This window comes from Sarcophilus harrisii, chromosome 3 (genome assembly GCF_902635505.1).
Source record: "Sarcophilus harrisii chromosome 3, mSarHar1.11, whole genome shotgun sequence".
NCBI classification, from domain to species: domain Eukaryota; kingdom Metazoa; phylum Chordata; class Mammalia; order Dasyuromorphia; family Dasyuridae; genus Sarcophilus; species Sarcophilus harrisii.
Window position 1 is genome coordinate 478,398,314 of NC_045428.1, and position 25,686 is coordinate 478,423,999.

At 34.5% G+C, this 25,686-nt stretch overlaps 1 protein-coding gene across 2 annotated transcripts in view; it reads right to left on the minus strand.

Moving 5' to 3' along the window:
• PDGFD (platelet derived growth factor D) overlaps nt 1-25,686 on the minus strand; it is a 296,873-nt gene that overhangs the window by 7,673 nt on the left and 263,514 nt on the right. For both annotated transcript variants that reach the window (XM_003764293.4, XM_003764292.4), the window contains exon 6: nt 8,537-8,751. In XM_003764293.4, the coding sequence (XP_003764341.1) occupies nt 8,537-8,751 (215 nt within the window). The remainder of the gene's footprint in view (nt 1-8,536; nt 8,752-25,686) is intronic.

Here is a 25,686-nt window from a genome sequence, read left to right on the forward strand (position 1 = left end):
GAAGTTCAAAATTAATAACTATTAATTTTATAAGTGGAAGTGAATTTCTTTAACCAATAAGGCAATTCAGGCCCAGAAAGGTGAGAATGACTTTGCCCAAAGATAGAGCTGAGGCAAGATTCTATATCTCCCAACAATCAGTCTATTTCTCTTTCCAGGTGATAACACACTACTTTTATATTAGAAAACTAAGGGAGGCTTAATAAGGATCTCCTCAAAGGAGCAGGATTCTAGTCTATAAGCTAAAAGTAAAGACCAGAATTTTGTGTAAGAGCAGTGATATCATAGACAAATATTTTTCTTTTTAATGGTGATAACCAAAAGTTATCCTCTCATTTGCTGGTGTTGTATGTGTGGGCAAGAAGGAGAATTAAAAGGAAAAGGGGGATTTTTACTCATTCAAAAATAACTTTTATTAATATAATATAATTATTATAAATTATTAAAGAATTATATATTCTATTATTATATTTTAGATGATTAAAATGTATCTTTATAAAAACCTAATAATATAAAATCTTTCAATCAACAATGCAATCTCCTCTATATATGGAGTAAAAAGATGTAGAATTGGCTTATTACAAGGAGGGGGGAAAAAACAAACCTGCCTCTAATTAGCCCCATTATATCCACAATAATTCACCACTCCATTGTGATATATCTGAATGTCCCACATTCTCCATATATCCCTACAACTTTAGGCAATAGTGTGTCTCCACTAATTTTTTAGCACATTGGCAGAGAGTACTTGAGAGTACTTCTCTAGTCATCCAAATCAAAACATGGAGAGGGAAGGAGAAAAATGAAACTTCAGAAATGTTTTTAGATTGATATAAACAACAAATATATTGTGAGGTACTCAGGTTCTCCCCTAGTCAGAAACTGGGAAGAGATTTTTGGCCAAGGGAGCAAACTAATAGTGTATCTCTGTAGAGGTACATTTTTTCTTTTTTTTTTTTTTTTGATATCAGAATGCAATTTAGTTATTTAACATTTACTCTAAGATGATCAGACTGGCAAATATTCAGAGACCTTTATAGGCTTTATATGCTCAGAGGCAGAGATGTTTCCAGATAGTATCTTATAAATATTACAAATTTCTCCACTGTAGTAAGCAAAATATCAATTAGATTTTATTTCTATCTCTCTGCTGTCATCAGAACTTTTGGTCTTTTGCAAAAATGGAAGTGGTCAAGTTATAAAAGGGGAAATGCATTTAAAAATCACTAAGGAATATTTTGTGATTTTTCACTGATTTTCAGATTCAGGAAAAGAATTAAATATTAGATCAAAGTCTTCTTGCCCACCAAAAGTGTATACGTCCACTTTTTCTAAAATTCCCTACAATAATTTTTATATCTTATGTCTTATAAGATGCTCAGAATGACTTTCAGAAAACCTTAGCCATGCTAAATATGAGTTTGTAAGACTAGGAAATAATTTTATTTTATTTTCTATTTTTAATGTTACTTTATTTTTGATTCAGGAAAACTATATGGTAACTATAAGCTCATTATGGTTTATTTTTCCTTTTCTATTATAGTATTTTATTTTTCCAAATGAATGCAAAGATAGTTTTTAGCATTCACCTTTGCAAAACCTTGTGTCAGGAAATAATTTTAAAAGATATGTTTGTACTCTATTGCATATACACAGTAATAAAAAAAGGTGAGAATGATTCTCATTGGAAGCTTTGTAATTTATGGATCTTTAAATGCTTTGGGGTTGTACTGAACCTGATTACATTTATATAGAGAGGTAGAGGTTTACATTGTGTGAAAAATTCCAGTTACCACCTTAAGGGTGCTCATCCCTCATAGAAACTCATTTCACATCTCATCAGTTACAGCCATGAGATGGGGAAACTGATTTCTCATTTATGTAAGGTGGGAAGATACAGGGTCAATAGCCAAGATGCAGGAGTGGGAACAAACAAACAAAAACACCCCAAACTGTGACTAGAAGCATTCATAGCATCCTTTCATATGAACTAAACCTAAGCTTTATTCAACTTTGTAAAATTAGAAAATTTCTCTCATAAAAATCTGCTAATTTATAGGTGTCCTGTTCATAATGTTAACTGTGTCACCTTTTGAGAAGCATTTTAAGAATCATAGGTGAAACCTGACATGGATGATCAGGAAAGGTATGTTGTTGCTTTTGGAACTAGGACAGAAGCACTTTTGTTTCTTTTCTGTCATTGTAATGATAGAGTCATAAATATGGGAGAAAGAACACAATGGAAATAGTTTACCCTGATTTTAGCAAAGGTGTTGCTAAAGTACTTCATGCTATTTTTGTGGAAAGGATGGAAAGATATGAAAGAGATGATGATATAAACATATGGATTCAGAACTGGCTAATAGACTGATGACAATATGCAATGAATTCAGCAATCCAGCCTCTTAGAGATTGCTTCTTGGCCTTCTGCAATTTAACATTTTGATGAATGATTGGAATAAAGGCATAGATGGCAAACTTATGATATTTGTAAACTCTGCTGTTTTTACCTTTCATTATATTCTCAGTGCACAACACAGTGCCAGGTATGTTAAAGGTTTAAAAATATTTGTTGATGACACAACCTTAGGAGAGAAAGTTAATACCCCAGATCAGGTGAACCAGACTATAATATAGTTTAACAAAATAAATGAAAATGCAATTCAACATAAATGATGTTAATTTATGTTTGTTTTTCAAGTCAAAAGGCAGCTCCTAAAATCTCTTTCAAATTCCTATTTATCTTGTATATAGTTTTGTTGTACATATATTTGTTTGCATGTTATCTCCTCCATTTAGATTGTAAGCTCTGTGAGTATAGGGACTTTCCTTTACCTCTTTTTCTATCTCCAACTTTAGAAAAATGCCTGACACACAGTAGGCACTTAATAAATGTTTTTTGATTCATTGAGTGGGATATCAGTGAACTAGATGAGAGAGAGAAAAACCAGAAGAATCTTGAAAGGCTAGATCCTTGGATTTGGATTTTCTAATATAAAATTCAGTAAGAATCCAGGAAGGAAGGAAGGAAGGAAGGAAGCAAGGAAAAAAGCTTTAAGATGAGCCTGGGCAAGTCACTTGATCTCCTTCTGTCTAAGCTTTCTCAACTCTAAAATGGAGACTTTATAGTAGCATTTGTCTCCAGGGGTAGTTTTCAGGATTAATTGTGACAATATTTATTAAGCATATAGCCCAGAATGTGGCACATAGTAGCCACTCAAATACTTTCTTCCTTCCTCTGTAGGGTTGTTGTGAGGAAAGTTCTTTGCATACTTTAAAGTGCTCCAGAAATGTGATCTATTGTAGTCATTGTCTTTTATAAGAAAAAAAATACTCTGCTTCTGTGTATCTATCAGGAGTACTCGGCCATCAGCCACCATCTTTTACAAGTAGAACAGAAAAGGTAAAAACAGTCTTTTTCCTCTCTACAATTCTAGCATCCAGCTCTCTGAGAAGCAATATAAGACAGTGGAAAACAAATAGTGGGCTTTGATTTTCTTTTTTTAATAATAAGTCAAGGTAGCACAAGATGGCTTCTTAGATATTTTCCAGTTTTAATCTCTGGTAATGTAATCTCTATTCCCACTATTTCCCACTTTATTCTCATTATCCTTCCCATATAGTTCTTTCAATATTATGAATCTCAGAAGAGACTGAAAGGTTCTCTAGTCCTACCAATGCTTGAAAAATGCCTCCATAGTTTGTTGTTGTTCCTGTTGTTTGTCCATCTCCCCATGAAATTGGGGGGGATAAATTGGATTTAAGTGAGGGAGGGCTGTGGAAATTCACCAGCCTCATTTTCTCTTCCAGATTCATATGGGTGTAGTGGCAAGGCGTAGATCAGGATGACTGGAGATTATGCTAGATACAATGGGAAACCCTGGCTCTGCCCAAAGGATTGTAATTTTTGTTGTTATTATTGTTGTTTTTAGTTGTTGAAACCTCCCAAGATATTTTGGAATTTATTGGGTAGATTTCTTTCTGAAGGACCGAACCTAAAAACCAAATCTCTCTACCTCTCATTGATTGGCCAACAATAGGTCTCAGATCAAATTCCAGATAGTCATAGTTTGCATCCTGATTGACTTAGAGTGAATGTAAATAGTAATTGTTTGTGTTCTGGCCAGAAACCCTGAGGGTCTTCCCCTCCCAGATTGGATGATGGTGATGATGATTACATGACTCAGTAAAAGTGTCCATTCTTTGCCTCAGTTCTTACCTAGACTTAATTACTGAATGGACATTGCCTCAGTCAAACTGAGACCAGTTAAAGTTCATAATATACATGTCTTTACTAAAAGACTTCTAGTGAGAAAAAAATTATTAACTTTTGAAGTAGTCAATTCTATTTATTATTATTATTGACAGTTTTACTTTTTAGGAGTTACTTCCTTATATTCATCTAGAAGCAAGAATATGCTGTTAAATGATTAACAACTGGCTCTCTGAATACAGTTGACACATTTTGGAGTTAATTTAATATTTTCCCTATCCTTTGCTCTAGTCTAGGCAATTAATGAAATAATAAATCAAGTCCTGATTTATAGCTTTTACCAAATTCTATAGTATAAATGAGAAAAATTTAATAATGAGCTCTTGTGAGTTGGTACAAGCTGATTTTAAAACATAATTGGCTGGAACCTCTATGAAAATTCTAACTATTGGGCTATTATTCTTCAGGGCCAAATAGAAGTAGTTTATATGTCTCCTCCTTATGGTAATTCTTCAGATACTTGAAGACAGTTATCATGTCCTCATTCCATCTCTTATTGAGGCTAAACATCCCCAGATTCTTTTTTTTTTTTTAAATCCAATATATGCATACATATTTATATTATTATCATGCTGCAACAAATCTAATCAAGACAATTTTAAAAAGAGAAGTAAAATAAATTGCAAGCAAACAACAAGAAAAGAGTGAAAATGCTATGTTGCATTACCAGATTCTTCAAGCAATCCCTGTTTGACATAGTATCCAAACCTCTTGCAATCCTAATTGCTTTTTCATGGGATATAATCCATGGGAGGAAGGAGGAAGGAAGGAAGGAAGGAAGAAGGGAAGGAAGAAAGAAGGGAAGGAAGGAAGGAGGGAAGGAAGGAAAGAAGGAATGAAGAAAGGAAGAAAGGAAGGAAAAAAGGAATGAAGGAAGAAAAAAAGGAAGGAAGGAAGGAAGGAAGAAAGGAAGAAAGGAAGGCAGGGAGGGAGAAAGGAAGGAAGGGAGGGAGAAAGGAAGAGAAGGAGGAAAGAAGGGAGGAAGGGAGGGAGGAAGGGAGGAAGAGAGGAAGAAGAGAGGAAGGAAGGAAAAAAGTTGTATGATGAATATAACACTTGAGTTGAAAATTAAGTAAGGAGGAGTATGCAAGTGGGACTCTGACCCTTTTAGATCTGGATGATATTCCTGTCTTAAAATAGTTTAGGATGATATTAGTTTATTTTGACTATCATGGCACACTGTGGACTTATATTGAGCTTATAATTTATTAAATCCTCTATACAAATTGTAGTCTAGCTATTCTCTCCCTCCTTGTTCTTATGAAATGGATTCTTTCATACCCAAAAGTAGAACTCTACGTTTTTTCATCATATATAATTTTGGCCTACTATTCTTTGCTGTTAGGATCTTTTTGCTTGTTGACTTTGTTAACTAATATGTTTACTATCTTTCCTAGTTTCAGGACATTTATACATATGATAAACCTTTATCCAAGTCAATGAAAAAAATAGTGAATGGTACATTCCCAGTTACATATCCCTTACATACCTGTCTCTAACCTGGCATAAACACATTAATGGCTATTATTTGCTTCATTCTCTTCTTCTGATTGGATAGCTCTTTCCATTACTTCCATTTAAATTGGATGGTCAAGCCAGCCATATCTCATTCTTGTCTAGGGTACACTTGGGTCTTCCTCTACCAAACTGACCGCTGTACCAGGTATCCACTTCCTGTCTTCCTTTTCAGCTTACTTATATGTACTGTTTTCCTTCATGAGAATGTAAGCTCCTGTTCCTTGAGCCCCTCTTTGGAGTAACTTTCTTTCTACTTATTTGCAGCCCCAATAGTTAACATAATGCCTGTCACATAATAAGTGTTTAAAATATATGCTTCTTGGTTGATAGTTGTCTCACTAGTTCTATTTATCAGTGGTTTAACCCAGATCTCCCCTTGATGTGCCACAAGGTAGCACAATATTAGTAGCAACTTACATTTATATAGTTCTTTAAGGTTTCCATATACTTTATATACATAGTATCTCTTGCAGTACTGTTCTCTTCCTCTTTTTGAAAATTAGAACATTTTCTTCTTCAAACTATTGTTACTAATCTTCCTTATGCATAGATCTAATCATGACACTATTCCGTTAAAAAATTATTCAGTGGCTCTCCATTGCCTAAGGAGTAAAATTCAAACTGCTTTCCTGGAATTCAAGTTCTACTATTATCTCATGGCATACTTTCATTCAAATCTAATTTCTCCCTACTCCTCTTTATTCAAATTATGCTCTATCCAAACTGGATTGTTCACTACACTTAAAACGGAACCAATTGTCATTCCTATGTGCCTTTGTTAAAATAATAGTCTCTATTCTCTATTTATCCTCTCCTTGAATTCCTACTCATTCTTTCAAATGTACTTAATTCAGAAAGGCTTCTCTGATCTTTTCTGTTAGTACCACTTTTCTCTGCATATATAGCAGATTTTTTTCTTTAACAAATGCATTTATAACTTTCTTTTTACAGACTTGCAATATAATCAATGTAAGGATGTCCTAGTGAGGAAATTTCTCTAACATAGGTTGGCACTTTCTCTATAATATATAGTATAGCACTGGATGAAAAATTTACACTTGAAATAATGTAGTTATTTCCAATAGATCTGCCTGGTGCACCTGCTCAGGACTACAGAGCCAGCATGTTTGTTTCACTGATGAGAATTGAGCTTGGGTCTTTCTGATTCTAAGACCAACTCTTCATCCAGTATGACAAATTTCCTTATGTATAACATTAAATTTTATACCTATCTCTGTTGGAGTAAAGTCTACTAAAATCTATTAGGTCTATTAGATTATACATCCTTGAAAACAGTGGCAATGACTTAGTGGAATTTTGTACTTTGTTCAGTCACTAGTATGGTGTGGTGTACATAGAGATTACTTAAGAAAGGTTTCTTGATATTGTCAATCACTGCCTTCCAAGAAAACTATTAAATACACACACACACACACACACACAAAAGTTGGAGTGTTTAGGACCTGAGCACCAGTTCTAGTTCTTCCATCAGCTAGCTCTGTCACCCTGGTTAAATAATTTCACCTCAATGAGCCCATTTCCCTATATGTATAATGAAGGTGGTGGATTCCAGAATCTAAAGTTCATTCCAGTTCTAATACTGTAGAATTCTATGATACTCTGGTGACTGGTAATGGAATATACGTGAAAATAAGCTTGTACAATAACATCAAAGTCTTGGGTACTAAGGGCTATAACTCAAATTTATCATTAACTTGAAACATGGTTATTTCACAGATTATTTTGGTTCCAGCTCTAACTGGAATTTTATCCTCAGGGTATGATTAAACACCACAAAATCCAGGTTCTTAGAAGTGAAGGACAGCATCCAACTCTGAGGTCATTAAATCATAAAGAACAATGAAGAGCAAAGATTGGCAAATTTGCATTCTCTGACTATGAGAGTGTCTGCCTTGGAGAACTGTGGGGTGAGGTATATATTATTTTGGCCAAGAAAATAACAAATTAGCAACATCTGATAGAGTTGAAATAGTGTAGTTATTTCCAAGTAAACTAAATATAATCATATTCACTTGCAACCTCATTTTCATATATTTAAAGTTTCAGAGAATAGAAAACATTATAAAATATTACCTGAAATAATATGGGTTCTTTCATTTTTCTTAAAAAGCTAGGGAGAAGCTATGAATTCAGAACAAATCAGATATTCAAAGGCTACAGTAACACTTTTCCTGGGAGAGAAGACAGGAATACAACCTGAATTTAAGTCTCATCTTTAACATACCAACTCTGTGATTCTAGAAAAGTTATTTAACCCCCTCATGTTCTATTGAGGCATATCTTTAAGACTAAAAGTTGTAGAGATGTTGATGTCCATGGGTGGAGGGAATTTTCTCACCTGGGAAATCATCATAGTGAAAGTGCAGTTCTAGTTTCTATTATAAAGTAAGACATTACATTTTTTTAAATACTGAAATTACATTCAGAGAGAGCAAAGGTCTCAATGTATTGTCTTCATTGTATTTATTGTTAGACTTAAAGAAAAAAAATTTGGATATTGGCCTTCAGTTCTATGAAGCTTAGACATTGAAATGACATCCTAGAAATAGATAAATGATGTATCTTCCGGAAAGGAGCCAAAATAATCTGTGGGGATGCCCAGAAGCTAAAGTTAATAATCAATGTGATTTGGAGCACTTTCTCATTTCATGCTCTCTGCAGGGCTGATCTAGATGAACAAAGCAGAACAAAGCACCCCAACAAAGAAAGGCCCTGGGGAGATACCTCGTGGTACTTTTTCACAGTTTTCCCTGAGGTGCATGTGCAGGATTTCCAGTTGTTCGATCCGCAGCCGCAGTTCCCACCACAGCGCTGGACGAGAAGGCACCGTGGAAAGAAAATGACATTGGTCAGCCTGAGCTCTTCTCTCAGATTGACAGAGTAGTTCCTTGGAGTGCAACTGTAGCGCTTGACATCATCATTCAGCCGATCCAGGTCCACTGCAATGCAAACAACATATGTGTGTACAGATGTATTTAAAGAATGCAATCGCAAGCATGGCAGAACTCATGTGTGTCTGGAAGGCCAAGTCAAGACTTGGACGTAAGCCCCAGTGGTTTACACACTTAGCAAATGAGGCTCTGTTGTCTGTCAGAATCCTAGCTGCTTTCCAAAAATAATAAAATGTTTGACCAAGATCTATAATAGGATCAAATTTCCTTATGTCATTTTTCAATCAATCCATTTATTATTTGGGGGGAGGGGCAGAGAGAGTTGTGATGAAGATGACTTCCTTTGCAATGCAAAGCTTAGAAAAAAGGTAAAATAAAATTAATATTTAAAAAAATTTCTTGACAGTAATCTATAGATAATAATAATTATACTGAAAAAAATTTAGGAGGGAACTTGATAATTTTTAAGGGAAAAAGTCATATTTTAAAATATATTTAGCTTCATATTCTGGCTCTGAAACTTACTTAGACCACTCCTTTTTAACACTAGAAATTATAATATATAGATGTATTGCTAACCTGAACAGGCAGAATGAATTTTCATGTGGAGTTCCCTTAACAAGTCAAAAGATAAAATCACATTCTGAACCTCTAAGGCAAAATAAAATTAATATTTTAAAAAATTCTTGACAGTAACCCATAGATAATATTAATAATACTGAAAAACTTTTAGGAAGGAACTTGATAAATTTTAAGGGAAAAAAAGTCATATTTTAAAATATTATCTTTAGTTAAAAGTGAGCTTTAGATCAGGAAGACCTGGATTCATGTTCTGCCTCTGAAACTTACTTAGACCACTCTTTTTAACATTAGAAATTATAATATATAGACGTATTGCTAACCTGAACAGGCAGAATGAATTTTCATGAGGAGTTCCTTTAACAAGTCAAAAGAGAAAATCACATTCTGAATCTCCTAATATATATATATATCTATCCATATATATATATGGATATATATATCCATATATATTTAGAATTAGTATCAGAGATGTTTTATATCTACATGTGTGTGCTGGTTTATACAAACCATATATATATATATATATATTTAAATACAAATTTCTATCATGTCAATGCCTTCATTGAAACCTCTTGCTACAATGAATATATGTGAAATAGAAATGAAAGGAATTTATTAAGTGCCTACCATGAACTAAGCATTCTGCCAAGTCTTGGATTGACAAATAGAAAAGCAAGTTCTGAGATCCAAAAGCAAAGTGGACTTTACCTTACCCACCACATTGTGGTATAGAATTAGAAGGGAGGACTATGAGAATTCCTCAAGCCTTTTTCATTAGTACATCAGTATAAATTATGATTATTCAATCATATAATTGTTACCTTAGAAGTAAGGGAGAGCCTGAATCTGAAGAGATGAAGTATATAGCCAGTGGGAACAGAGATAGATGGTAGCAGCAGGGTATTTGTGTGTGTGTGTGTGTGTGTGTGTGTGTGTGTGTGTGTATATACATGCAGAGGCTCAAATGTAGCACCATGGAAGGAGCTTTTGGGAATATCTCTAGAACTCTGGCCCTGTACTCTACTGACTTCCAAAGAAAGCATCTAATCAATGATTTCCTGCATTTATTAATGTGATGAGTCAACACTCACCCATAAAAATGGATTCATCTAATTGTGGCTAATAGCCTGAGTTGTTTGGGGGGGATTCTAAATGTCTACTAAGAAATAATTCTCTAAACTTCTGAATGGACCAAATGATTTATTTATATGAAATGAAAATTACTTTCTATTTCAATGTTTTTCAAGCTATAGTCTCAAAATCCTGAAAAAAATACTTTTGTCCCTTCATCCATCCATCTATCTATCCACCTAAAACCTTTGGGGGCTAGGGACATGATTTCAAAATATTCCCACAAGAAAAATGATAGGAGTAATTCTACTTGAAGTCCAATGGATATAGTCACTGTTCTTTAATGCAATTCACTTAAGCAGGGACAAAACATCTAGGCATATTTTTAGGAAGGAAGGAACCTTGTGCAGGAAATGCACAAAATTGGGTGGCTATTTGTTTCCACTTTTGATTTTCTCCTTTTGGCTGGTCACTGAATCTCCCTGGACTCAGTTTATGTAGTTATATAAAAAGGAGGTGTGTGTGTGTGTGTGTGTGTGTGTGTGTGTGTGTGTGAGAGAGAGAGAGACAGAGAGAGACAGAGAGAGAGAGAGAGAGAGATCTTTGTTGTTCCAGATCCATAATTCAATGATCCCATGAACTGAGACAACCCTGAAACATGATGTAATCTCTAACTCCCATCATGCTGAAATATCTCAGAGAGCCCAGACTTTTCTCCTTAAGGAGGAAGAAATGGATCCTATCCTAGGATTCAGGGTAAAAGTATAGACCCATGTCTATGAAATCTGTTTTTACATGTTCTTTCGATCCACAAACATTAATTATGTGCCTACTAAGTATCAGGTACTGTTCTAGGTGCTGGATGCTTAAGAACATTGTGTTGTGGAGACGGTACTAGATGTGGAGCCAGAAGATGTAAATTTGAATCCTTGCTCAGCTACATAATACTTCTGTTACCTTGGATAAGTCTTCAATTTCCTCACTTAAGAAATGATCTAAGGTCTCTTCCAGGGCTTTGCACATAGTATGTGATCAGCAAATGTGCACTGAAACTCTAGCTCTAAATCCTATAAATGCTTCATGGTCAGTTGCCCATTTATTTGTAATGCTGCTAAAATCGCTAGTATCATTGAAAACACGCGCGGAAAATAGACTTCTCTAAATTTACTGTCCTATAAAAAATTTTTATTGTTTAAAAAAAAAGATAGTGCAAGAAAATAAAGAAAAAGGCAAGGATAGAGATCAGCTTTTGTCTTCCACTAAGTTCATAGGTTCATAAGTTTGGATTGGAAGGGATCTAAAAAGTTATCTTGTCCAATCCACTTATTTCAAGGATGATGAAAAGGAGGAATTAAGTGAATTGCCTGGAGTCATATAGGTAACAAGAAACAGAACAAGCTTATTTAACCCATTTTTTCAAATTACAAAGTCTTTCTACTGTACTACAGTACCTTTCTTTATTAATATGAAGAAGAATCAAAGAAAGCTCTCTGTGATATTAAATGAAAGCTTAGATGTATGTGTATGAATATGCATATGTATATATGTGTACATGTACAATATACACATATACATCAATGTATTTATATGTACACACACATATACATGTGTGTCCATGTGTGTGTATCTATATGCTTTGCTTATAGAATGACTTGGTGTCTGGTGGTATGAAATAAGGTTACATCATTATTAAAGGTAGGGACTATAACTTGCTGTTATATGCAAAGTCCAGGATACCACAGGGGTTCAATAAATGCAAAATTATTTTACATAGTTCATTCTTTTGTTTCTGGTTTTGCCCCCTTGAGTAAAGACATGCTGTAGTCTGGCTGTAATCAATCTAGATTTAAATTGAATGAACTCTGTCTTGGGAAAGGAACCATTTTATCGCAGCAAAAGCCCTGAAAATAACTGCAAGCCAGCAGCAAGGATTACATAAATGGATTAAGAAGTGCTGCAATCATCCATTACAAGTGTCACCTTGAGATAAATACTGATGATCACTTTTGCTGCTGGCCGCAGGTTATGAGGCTTGTGTAAGGGGCTGATAGAGTGGACCAAATCCATTGGCTATGATTATTGGAATACATTTGGATAACTTTGTGAAATGAAGAAATACTATTAGCTGGACAGGGCTACCTCTTCAGAGCTTAGATGGGGATGGGAAAGGACAGTGTTCAGACCCAGCCTGGACAGGGCCATCCAGGCAATTACAAAGGCGTACGTGTACTTCTGCTTCAGGTACACATTTTGACCTTCAGTGCATATCCAAGGACAGAACAAGCTACACTCTATTCATTTAATTTGATTTCAAAGAATCTTATAAAACAGGCAAATGTGCTTTTCCGAAAGAACTCTTCCCTCTGAAAACAGAAATGCAGCTTTCCATGGTTGGTTGTATAACTGTTTTACTGTCCTGGAATCAGTTCCTTTCCTCATCAAACACAACAAAGATATTTACAATACGGTTTCATGCATCAATTCATTGATGTGACTAAAAAGTAGCTGAGGCCCAGTGTGACTGGTATGAAATCCAGCTGACTTACTGATCAGGGGATTGAAACCACTGAGGTACTTAATTTAGAACTAGAACTAAAAGGTTCTTCTGGCTGGATGCAAATAACTTCAAAGCATTATTACAGACTTTTTGCAAGAGATATTGGATTTCTAGTCAAAGGAGACTGATTAAGCAGTGCACCAGAGCAGGGAGCCAGGCATGAAGCAGTATAGCAATTAGGTCCTTTCAGTTCCTTCATCTGGGAGGGGGGCACTGCTATGTGAGTAACATGGGGATGAGCCTTCTGGGAAAGAGAGAAACTATGCTGTGCAAACTCAAATAGAATGCTTGTAGTTTGGCATTATAGAGCAGCAGAAGCAGAAAGCTCTTCATTATTTTTGGCTAATTTCTCCTATTTTGTTGTTCTCAGAAAGCTCTTCTTTATTTTTGGCTAATTTCTCCTATTTTGTTGTTCTCAGAAAGCTCTTCTTTATTTTTGGCTAATTTCTCCTATTTTGCTAGTTCTCAAAGTATGGTCTAGAGAATCCTGGGGATCTCTGAAACTCTTTTAGAGGGCCTACAAATTCAAAAATAGTTTTTATTTCCAATATGGTAAATGTCTATAAATATAATCCAGATAAACAAAAACACTTTGGAGAGATCCTCAATAATTTTTAATAGGATAAAGATACTGAAAACAAAAGTTTGAGAACCACTGGTGTATGTAATTCTGAAGCCACTTGTTTGCTGTCATTTTGATTTTGAAGCCTGATTTTCAGAGGGCTCTGTAAGCATTGGTCAAACATTTTTGGTTAAGAATTGACATCCTATTAGGAAAGCTGAAAATATATGTGCTATTCAAGGTCTTCTTTTTGAGATTTTTCCACAACATAATAGCATGGTATGATGGACAGTGTCATTTCTACTTTTCATCTGCAGCTTTAAACTACATCTGTGTGGCCATGCACATCTAGGTTTGGAGGGATTCACTGAGATCTGAACACTTGATTGTAAATGTAAGAACAGTTACATGAGAGAAACCTTTTATTTGGTTTATTCATATTTTTTTATCATATGGTAGAAATTGGCTTGGGAAGGAAAAGATGCTTAGATTGTTTTCTTCTGGTCCCTAGCAAAAAGTCAGCGCAGTGAATTAAATGGAGGTACGGTTTTGAAGTTTCCCTCAGATACTTATTAGTTAAGTTACATGACCTTAGGCAGTTCACTTCAGTAGATCAGTCAATCAATATTTATTAAGCACTGTGTTAAATGCTGGGGATACAAATAAGAAAAAAAAAAAAAGAAAAGAAAAACAATTCCTGCTTTCAAGGAACTTACAATCGAATAAGGGAAGGCAACAAATAAAAAATGATGCTGAAATGTGCAGAGTAAAAGAAGGTTGGGGAAAATATCTGGTAAATTAAAAGTAAATTTAATCTTTTTATGCCTTTATTTTCTTATCTGTAAAACGAAGAATTAGGACCAGGTAATCTATAAAGTTCTTTCCTTCTTTAAATCTATGTTTGTATAATTCTTAGTAAATTTATGGAATTTTGGCCTAAAGCTTTTAAAGAAGGCACTGAGGACAGCTTATCACCATCTCCCTGCTCAAATGGTATCTTTTAGTAAGAGTCTGACTCAAAACAATTCAACAAACATTTATGCTACTTTCTGTACATTGTGTCTAACTCTATATGGCTTCAAAGACTTCACTTATTTTTTTTTTTTGGCAAAGATACTAGAATGGTTTGTCATTTCCAATGTGTCCCAATTTTATAGGACACATATACACAGTTATAGAACTGATGCAAATAGGGGTGAAGTGACTTGCTCCAGATCACATAGCTAGTAAGTGTCAGGCCAGATAGATCTTCCTGATTCTAGGTCAGACTTCTATGCAGATGAAGCTGCCATTTAATTCTATTAAGAATGAACTAAACTCCTAGGCCCCTCCTATGTACAAGATGACTGTGCTGAACATTGTTAGAGATTTAAAGCTTAGATAAGACATTGCTACTGACTTCCTGGAGCATATAATTTTTTTGTGTTATAATATTACATTGTTCATAAGAATAGCATGAAATAATACATGTCCAATGCATTAGAGAGGTGCAAGGGATTATATGAGGTTCCAGGGGGACTATAATGCCCTGTCACATAGAAGGGTGGGAATCAGAAAGAAGGGGACTTGAATATTGCCTCTAATACTTTAGGTGGTATGATCAAAGGTACCTGCCTCAAAGAATTGCTAGGAAGTCCATATGAGATAATTTGTGTAAAATGTTTTAATTTTAACTTTAACATTATGTAAATGTAAGTTATTATTATTAATAGCGATTAAAATGATGATGATGATGAGTTCATCAACTGGAGACATCAGGGAAAAAATTATGGAACAATTGTCATTTCAACTGAATTTTAAAGAACAAGAAGGATTTCAACAGAGGGAATGGAAAAGGAACAGAATGAAAAAAGGCAGCCAAGTAGTAAAATATACAGTCTTTATGGAACACTGGGAGTAGCCCTTTTTAATTAAAGTAAAGAATACATTTGATAAAAGCAGAAAATCAGTGTAGGAAGGTAGAATGATACAAGTTTGTGAAGGGCCTAGGATAGGTTAAGGAGCTGGCTGAGTAACTAATAGTGAACCATTAAAGGGTTTCTGCAAATGAGAGATATGACCAGATCAGTGTATTATATACTTCTGGTAGCTTTATGAAAGATGTATTAGGACCAGATAAGTGTGGTGATGAGAAAATATTCCTCAGCAAAAGTTTAGGAAGGTGATAATGGGTACTTGTATTAGCAGAGACTAAAGAGATGCTATGGAAGTACAACAAATCAACAGAACTTGATAACTATTTGAATGATAATCATAACAGCAATAATTTTGTTGGTCACCCATTTTCCAGTTATGTCTGGTTTTTGAACCCCATTTGGGGCTTTCTTGGCAAAATCACTAGAGTGGTTTGCCATTTCTTTCCTTGGGTCATTTTAGAGATAAGAAAACTGAGACCTACTCTACTGGTTCTGTATCCCAAAAAGATCATAATGGAGGGAAAAGAACCTGCATGCAACAATGTTTGTAGCAGCTCTTTTTTTGTGGTGACAAGGTACTGGAAATTGAGTGGCTGCCCAATAGTTTGGGAATAGCTGAATAAGTTATATAACAAGTTATGATATATGAATGTAATGGAATATTATTGTTCTATAAGAAATGATGAGCAGGCTGACTTCAGAAAAGCCTGAAAAGACTTATGTGAACTGATGCTACATGAAATGAACAGGACCAAGAGAATATTGTACACAACAACAGCAAGATTGTGATGATAGACTCTGATGGACTTGGCTCTTTTCAACAATACAGTAATTCAAGGCCAATAGACTTGTGATGGAAAGTGCCCTCTGCCTCCAGAGAGAGAACTATGCAGAATGAATGTGGATCAAAGCACAGTATTTTCATTTTTTTGTTGTTGTTTGCTTAATTTTTGTTTTTCTTTCTCATGCATTTTTCTTTTTTGATCTGATTTTTCTTGTGCAGCATAATGACTATGGAAATATGTTTAGATGAATATGGAAATATAATTGCACATATTTAACATCTCTGATAGCTTGCTATCTTGGGGAAGAAGAAAGGGGGAAAGCAGGAGAAAAATTTGGAACACAAAGTTTTCCAAAGGTGAATGTTGAAAACTATCTTTGCCTATTTGGAAAAATAAAATACCATTTTAAAAAAAAAAGGAAAAAAAAGAAATTGAGACAAACAAGGTTAACCAATTTGCTGATAAATGTGTGAAGCTGGATTTGATCTCAGCTGAGCCTGTCTGACTCAAGGCCTTGCACGCTATTGCCTCACCTACCTGCACAACAATACTTAGTATTTATAGAACACTTTAAGGTTTGCAAAGTACTTTACATCAGTTATCTCATTTTACAAGTGAAATTATAGTACCATTGACAAAATGATGAACTCAGAAGGAAGAACAGATATAAGAAGAAAATACAATAATCTTGGTTTTAGAGATATTGAGTTTGAAGTGGCAGTGGGATAAACAGTGGAGATGCCCACTGGGAACCCAGAAAAGAGATTGATGCTTGATGCATATATTTAGAAACCATTTGTGTTAAGATAACCATTGAAACAATGGAAGTAAATTAAATTTCTAAGAGAGAACATAGAATATTTTATAGGACATGTGATCTGGGGCACATTGTAATATAAACCATATCATTTTAATGTATTTTTAATTCAAGTGAGTTGCTGTTGTAGAAATTGGCTGATAAGCAAAAGTTCCAGTTTGACCTCATCCTATGGTGCTGAATCCCTCTAAGAACCATGGGATACCAAATGATTCCCACTATAGTCTTGTGAGAATAACCATTAGCAGCAGATGAAGAGATATGAAAATGAAAAAAGAAATTCTGATATTAGAAAATTCATGGCTTGAAAAAAAAATACCACTCATTATGAATGGAAGAACATTTCTAAAATGTTGGCTCCTTTGCCAGACCAAACATTTATGTAAACTAAAGCAATGCCTTTGCATATGAGAAGGCCATACATGATTTTTAATATAATGCTTGGATAAGTCATTTAAAGTCTTTAATGCTTCAGCAGGGTCAGGGAGAATAAAACTTGATTCAAGGCTTCATCAGTGATAAGCTTTGAGACAACAGTTTAACTATCATAATGAAAGCAGAAGCAAGATTCAAAGAGGTTGAGTAGATATATTAAGCATATATTGAGTATATATCAAGGAAATGGGGATATCAGATAAAAATAATATTTTTAAGAAGTTTAGCAGGAAAGGGAATGGGAGATACTGGACAATAGCTGGACAAAGTAAAAAGGTCAGAAGAATTTTTTTGTTGTTTGTTTTTCCATTTTCTTTAAGGATAAGGAGACATTGCATGTTTTAAGCAGATGAACAAAAGTCTTGGTGCACAGGGAGCCTAGAAAGACAAAAGAGTGAATGAGTTTTGGCAAAGGTCCTGGAAGTGGTGGAAAGACATATAATTATAGACGAAGAAACTGACTGGAGAAAATAATTGGGATGCTTCTTGCTGAGACAGGTGGAAAGGAAAAGAAAATAGATAATAATACTGAAAAAAGTTGGGGAGTATAAAAGAGAAGCTGAAGGCATTTTTATTGGATGGTGAGTATTGAGAGGTGTTATTTTTGGTGACTGCATAAACAATATATCACACAAATAGATCAGTGTATCTTGTCATCTAGTTCAATCCATACAGAAATGGGTATCCCTTCTAAAATGATTCAGTCAAGTCAAGTCAATGAAAGCATGCCAAGCTTTATACATATAAAGAAAGGCAAAAACATTCTTTGCCCTTATGGATTTCACAGTTTAATATGGGATGTACACATGGATATTTTCTAGAATGGACAATGACTCTTTTTAAAATAGTATTTTATTTTTCCAAATACATGCAAGGATAGTTTTCAACATTCACCTTTGCACAATCTTATGATGAACACTGACTCAAGTTAAAGAATCTGATCTTAAGCAAATCAGTAAACCTGTCTACAACTTAGTTTCCTCATTTATAGAAACAGGAGGTTGAATTATTTTACCTAATGATGTTATTAGCTCCCATGTTTTCAATTAATGTCTATGTAGATGACTCTCAGATCTTCTTGGCCAGTTCTAGCCTCTCATGGAACAGAGGTGATGCAATGGATAGAGTATCATGCTTAGTGAAAGAAAGACTCATCTTCCTGAATTCAAAGCTGGCCTCAGACACTTAGTAGCTGTGTGACCCTGGGCAAGTCACTTAATCTAGTTTGCCTCAATTTCCCCATGTGTAAGATGAGTTGGAGGGAAAAATGGCAAACTACTCCACGATATATATATAAATGTAAGTAGGTAGTATATCTAGAATTCGGAGAAAAAGTATACAAGTACTAGAAAGGTAGGAAGAGAACAAATTGGGGAGAATCTGAGAGGAGTTAATTTTTGATTTAAGAGCCTTTGGAAAACTACTGGGGGGTTTTGAGTGGTGGAAAAGACTGTGATATGATAAGATTTGCCTATTAGGAAAATCACTTTGGCAGATGTGTAAAGATTAGGTTGGAAAGAGGAGACCTCTGAGAAAGGGAGATCAAATAGGAAGTCTTGCAGTTGTCCTTTCAGAGACCAGCAAGATTTACACTAGGCTGGTGTTTCAACTATCTGACAGCTAGAATTTAAGCTCCAATGAGCAACTCTTCCTATTCTGAGGCATTAATTATCCACTTAGGCTGCTGCCCTTGGCGTTTTGGAAATAGGGTTTACTTGCCCACTGTGAGCTTTGAAGCCCAAATGTGATGGGAGATAGGAACTGTTTGTCCCTGTTGTGTGTCATCTCTAAGATACTAGCTATGGAGATTTTTTTCTGAGGGTATAGGTAAAATAAGCAAACAAAAAATCCTACATATATTTCACAAGACTAACAAGAGAGAAATGTGGTATATCTAGCTTTTAGTGCACATTTTTTAAAGGCTTTTGCTAATAGATCAATGTATGTGGGATTTCTTTTTTTTATTTTTGAATGATAAATTATCAGTTCATTGTGAAAGACTTTTTAACAAATTGCCACCTCAGGTTGAAAATGGAAAAGCATTTATTGTCATTCTCATCCTCTGCCAGCTTCAGTGTTAATTCTGTAATTTAAGCAAACAGCTTTGCCAAGCCATTCTCAAAATTATACTTTATCAGTTCACCTTCACTCTGGTTGTCCTTTCATCAATCTTTAGTTTTTCTACCTTTTCTTTTCTTTGCTGTTGTTACTGGTTTTTGCATAAGTGCCTAATTAAACTTCTTCATGGACTTAAAGACATTCAGTAATCATCCCAAAAGTCAGTTCCAGCCTTCAGAGACTTTGTAAGACATCTAACCAACTTTTTTAAATAAAATGCTGACCTCAGTAACAACCTTTTTGTTGCAATTATTTTCTAGATAACTGTATGTGGCTCTTCCAGAAAAAAAAAAAGATGAAGCAAAAAAAGGTCAGCTTAGGTAACACAGCAGTACAAAATGGTGTGCCAATTAAGGATATCCCTTTTTAAATTACTTAGCTTTCAACAGCTGGAAAAAGGGGATGTTGATAAAAACAGAACTTGATTTCAGAATCTTTTCTCCTTGAGCTCCAGTTCACAAACTTTTATTGGATCATAAAAACTGATCTGAGGTAACTATTAGAAAAGTACATATTGACCATTCTCGGTGAGCAAGGTACTAGATGTGATTATACCTGCACAAATGTGCTTGTATAGTTAGAAATACACACATATAAACACATATAATACACACATATAAATGTGTATGTAAACATATATGTGTGATACACACATATACACATATACATACTTTCATCTACTTTATATTCTGCTCTGTAACTCCTAGTTTATCTATACTTTTTTTCTTTTTTTTTTTTTTTTTTTTTTTTTTTGCTGAGGCATTGGGGTTAAGTGATTTTCTCAGGGTCACACAGCTGGGAAGTATTAAGTGTCTGAGAACAAATTTGAACTCAGATCCTCCTGACTTCAGAGCTGGTGCTCTATTCACTGCACCACTTAGCTGTCCCCATCTATACTTTTAAAAAGAGAAAAAAGAAAGATAAAAATAAGTATAATATTTTCTCATAAGGGTAAATCTACCAAACATTATTCCAGATTCAAAATTAGTATGGATGTATAGTTTATTTATCTTTAAGGAAATAATCTCACTATTCAGATCAGATTTTCCATAATGTAAATGAGCACATATTAGCTTAAAATGTGTGTGAATATATTATTTTGATTGGAAATTCAGATGAAAACAATTATAGTATTAGTAAGAACTGATCATTACCAAAAAAAGCACTTAAAGGTTTACAAAGTGCTTGACACACTTTATTACACTGGTTTTTGTAACATTTAATGAGAAAAATGTGGAGACTTCTTTAAAAATATTGGAATAAACTAAATTTTATAATGGTCTAGTGCTGGTTTAATTTTTAAGATGGAGGGATGAATGTTTTTCACTTCAATAAAGGATAGTAACTTCTTGGTTTTCAGAATGCAGAGTGAGGGAGAAATTCAATAAATGGAGAGTCAATAAACATTTATGACATACCTCTCCATGCAAGGAATCTAAATAGATTTCATTAAAACTAGAGATGATGGGCTCCCTTTCTCTTAAAAAGGCTTTAAACGAATGGAGAAACTCCTACTGAGTGTCTGAAGGCAATGATTATGTGTTTAGTCTGATTTATGGGATTTATTTAGAACAGAACCATACATATGAAGATAATACTTTCACTAAGATAAACTACTACCTGTCTTTCTGATTTCTACACACAAAGATCAGCACAGTGTATGGCATATAGTAGACACTGAATAAAAGTTTATTGACCGACTGAGCATCTGGTTAAAGAAGCTGCTGCTCCACTGAATTAATTAATGGCACCATGAGATTTAACAAGGAGATGAACCTGGGAAAAGCAAGACATGCTTTCATTTTTAACTGGAATAACTGCTAAAATATTAATTAACTGGAGAACTTGAAGCCTGCCTGTTTTCTCCAGTATAGAACTCTTAATTGCACCAGAATTATAATTCCTAAATAATAGGAAGAAATCTAATTATGAGAATGGAGTTACAACATCCACTCAGTATACTGTTTTTCTGTGGAAGAATATGTGAAATATTAGGAAAGTTTGAGAATTAGAGGGAAAAAAAAAGAACCAAAGATATTTCCTCCCCCTCCAATGTTTTCTTTAAAAATTTTATGTGTAAACAGTCACTACAGGATAAATAACATTGTTTTTTTTAACACTTCCTGGCTCAAGGGGTAAGTTTGAATCTGAATAATCACAAATCACACTGAGTAACATAAACAGTGTCCAGGAGCAATTTTTAACTATTGCCAGAAAGGTTTTTTGTAAATAATCTTATATAGATATTTAATGTTTGGCAATATTTTCTTATATTTTATAATACACAGAAGATATCAAGGGAGGCAGTGTGGTAGAGTGAAAAGAACAATGAATGGTCTTATGGTCATGGGAAATTGGGGTTGGAAAGTTACTTTAGACATTTATGAGTTGTATGATCATGGACAAATCAACTAAGATCCTGTGAGTCAATTTCTTACCTACAAAATGGAGATGATAATACCCATAGATCATATTTCACAGAATATTTTGAGAATTAAATAAGATAGTGCATGTTAAGTGCTTTGAAAATAAAGTTCAATAAAAATGTCCTTTATTAAAGCATTAATGATTACTTCATTGAATATATAGATATTTAAAGATTTATTACTTTTCATATATGGCAATTTGTAGCCTGCTAAGCATTGCCCTCACACTTTCTAGGAGAAAGATATGGACATTGATAGAAATATATTGGCTCTGATATAACACTTTGAGATATTTAATTTCCATAGGATTTTTCCTTAAATAACTATGTATTGTTTCTGTTTAGTCATTTTAGTTATGTTGGACTCTTTGTGACCTTTTCCTGAGTTTTCTTCACAAAGATACTAGAGTGGGTTACCATTTCCTTCTCCAGCTCATTTTACAGATAAGGAACCGAGGTAACAGGTAAAATGATTGGCCTAGGATCACATAGCTATTTGATTTGAACTCAGGAATATGAGTTTTTTTGACTTAGGCTCAGCATTCTATTTACTATGTCACCTAACTTCCCCAAATAACTATGTTCCTGCTAACCAGAAGCTTAATTTTTAACATTCTACCTTTATATGATTCATTTATTCATTCAAACCACTGTGGTTTGTTCTTGGTTCTTGAATCATCAGGGAGGGGATTCCATGACATGCAAGTGAATTGGATGTAACTTAGGGAAAGCTGTGCAAGGTCACCTGCCTCACTTTATCCTCCAGATCATCTAGGTCCAGTAGCTAGATACAGATCATGAAGACTGGAGATTGTCCTGGAGGCAGTAGGAGACCTTGGACTTGTTAAGCTAAGGTTTTCAATGGGATCAAGGCAGCACCCATTTGTGATTAAGGCTAGCGAGCAGACCTATTAGTATGCTAGATCCTAAGAAGGACTGTTTTTTTTCCTCAGCGAGAGTGATGTCTAGGCCTGCAATTCAACTATTTCAAGTAAAGAAATTATCAATGAAGATCAGCAACTGTTTTCTATCCGAAAAATCAAAGGCAGAACTTAAGCTGGATGCTTTTTAACTCTGAGAATGGTTTTCTTTCCATTACACCATATTACTTCTCATTGTGGAGAACACAGAGATGAATTAAGCCACAGCCACTGAACCCAGGAAGGTTATTATGTAGGAGATGCAAAGTGTACATACAAGCATAATAAAAGGCAGAATATAATAAGTGGTACTAGAGAGGTGGTATCAGGGTCTAGTAGAGAGAGAGAAATTGCATATGTCTTTAGGTAAAGGGGGATACTCATGAGAAAGGAAATGTTTTCAAGTTAGGTCTTCAAATATAAGTGAAACATCAAATGACCAATATGAGACAAAGGATATTTTAATTAGAGGAGCAGCACTAACAAAACCTCAAAGGTAGAAAGGTAGATGGAGAATAGGAAATGATCTAGTTTTGCTGCAAGCCAGTCTACAGATAGCGCATGGGTAAAAGAAGTTAAAACTAAAGAAGTAGGTGAGGATAAAATTTGTTGGGATTCTGATGATGCTAAGGTATCGTAGAAATGAAATAGGTTGGTTATTTAAGCAGGTAATAGGGAGACACTGAATATTTTTGAGGAGGAAATGATGTAATCAGAATTTTTATTTAAGATTGTTCTGGCAGCAATATATAGTTATTTATTGGAGGAAGTGAGGCCATCAGTGGAGAGACAAATTAGGAAGCTAATACTGTACTCTAAATAAAAAATAATAAGTGCCCAGATCTAAATGTTTCTTCTAAATGCAAGGACAAAGAAGTACATGTTTTATTTGATCTGTTTAAATAAATTTCTCAATTGCAAAAAAAAAGAATTGTAAAAAAGTACAAACACAAGGGAAATTATAGAAAGAAAACTGGACAAAAAATATTTTTTTAAAAAAGAAAAAAAAAAACCAATCCTTTCTTTCAGTCTTTCCCTTCTCCAGTACATCTTTCACACAGCTGTTAAAAACAATCACAGGCTTGACTGTGTTATTTCCCTGCTCAATAAATTTCAAGGACTACAGAAAAAAAAAAATTAAAAAACTATGGAATAAAATACAAATTCTTTAGCTTGACAGACAGACCTATAATTTGGTTTCAACCAACCTTTCCAGGCTTGCTTTATTTCCTGGAATCAAATACAAGTTCCCTGTCATATATTAGTTGAATTCCAGCTAAATTTGACTCCTTGTTGTTCCCAACATTTCATCTCCCACCATCTGCAACTGCCACTTTGCATAGGCTATTCCCCCATGCCTCCAATGCACTCCTTTCAAACCATCATTTCTTAGGATGCTTACCTTCCTTTAAAGCCCAAGTTAATAAGTTCTCCTTTCTACATTAGGTCTTTCCTCATATTCCCAGCTATTAATGCATGCCTACTGAAATTACATTGTGTTTACTTTCTATATCTTTCTCTCTCTCTCTCTCTCTCTCTCTCTACATATATATATGTAATGTTCCCCAACAAAATACAAACTACTTAGGTGCAGGAGCTATTCCATTCTTGTTTTTGTATCAATAAATGCTTGTTTATTGATTGGTTAATGCCCCCTACATTCCACCCTTATTGGATTATTAGCTGTTTTCTAACCTTGCTCTATCCCAAGCATGAAAATCCTCATATCCATGCTTTGAATGTATTCATTTTTATTCAATAAATGTTTACTAATTATCTACAAAATACAAGTCATTATGCTAAATGCTGGGCATACAGAAACAAATAAATAAAAATATACTACACAGATAAATGTTATGTGTGTGTGTGTGTGTGTGTGTGTGTGTGTATTTCCTTCAAGGTACATATCAGAAGAGAATTGTTGTTTGTCCTTTCTTCAAGCGAACCAATGATATCAGGATGGTGATTGGATTTAACTTCAGCAGAGCTGTCCAAAGTCATCTTCACTTGAAGAGTGTATTAGTACTAATAATCAGGAAGGCCTGAGTTTGAATTTTGCCGTAGACACTTTCTATGACTTTGGGCAAATTAATCTCTTCCTGTCTCAATTTCCTCATTAAAATGAGGTAATAATACCTAATTCACAGCTCAAATGAAAATGAACAAATGAAATAATATATGTAAAAGCATTTTGCAGAATCTTAAAACACTACATAAATGCTAGCTAGTATTATTACTAACAATAATAAAAATAATACTGACGATTTCCATTTATTCCCCAATGGTTTTTTGAACAAAATACAAACTCTTTGGTCAAGTATTTATGCCCTACACAATCTGGCTCTGGATTATTTTTCCTAATAATTTCCTACTGTTCTTGCTCACATATTCATCATTCCAGCCAACTGGCCTACTATGCATCTTCTGAAAGCAGTCTAACATCTCTTGGCTTCATGCCTTCACTTTGTGCCAGAAACCCTCCCTTTTCCCCTCTTGAAACTACTTTCAAGGATCAGGTCAGGCATTTATCATCTCTGATGAAAAGCTTTTCCTGATGACTCCAGCTCTCAGTGTTCCCTTCTGTTTCAAAGTACCTTATATTTGTTTTTCTATGTGTATCTAGGAACCTTTAATAAAACATAAACCCTAAAGGCAGCTAAGTGGCACAGTGGATAGAGCACCAGCCCTGAAGTCAGGAGGACCTGTGTTCAAATTTGAGCTCAGACACTTAACACTTTCTAACTGTGGGACCCTGGGCAAGTCACTTAACCCCAATTGCCTCAGCAAAACAAACA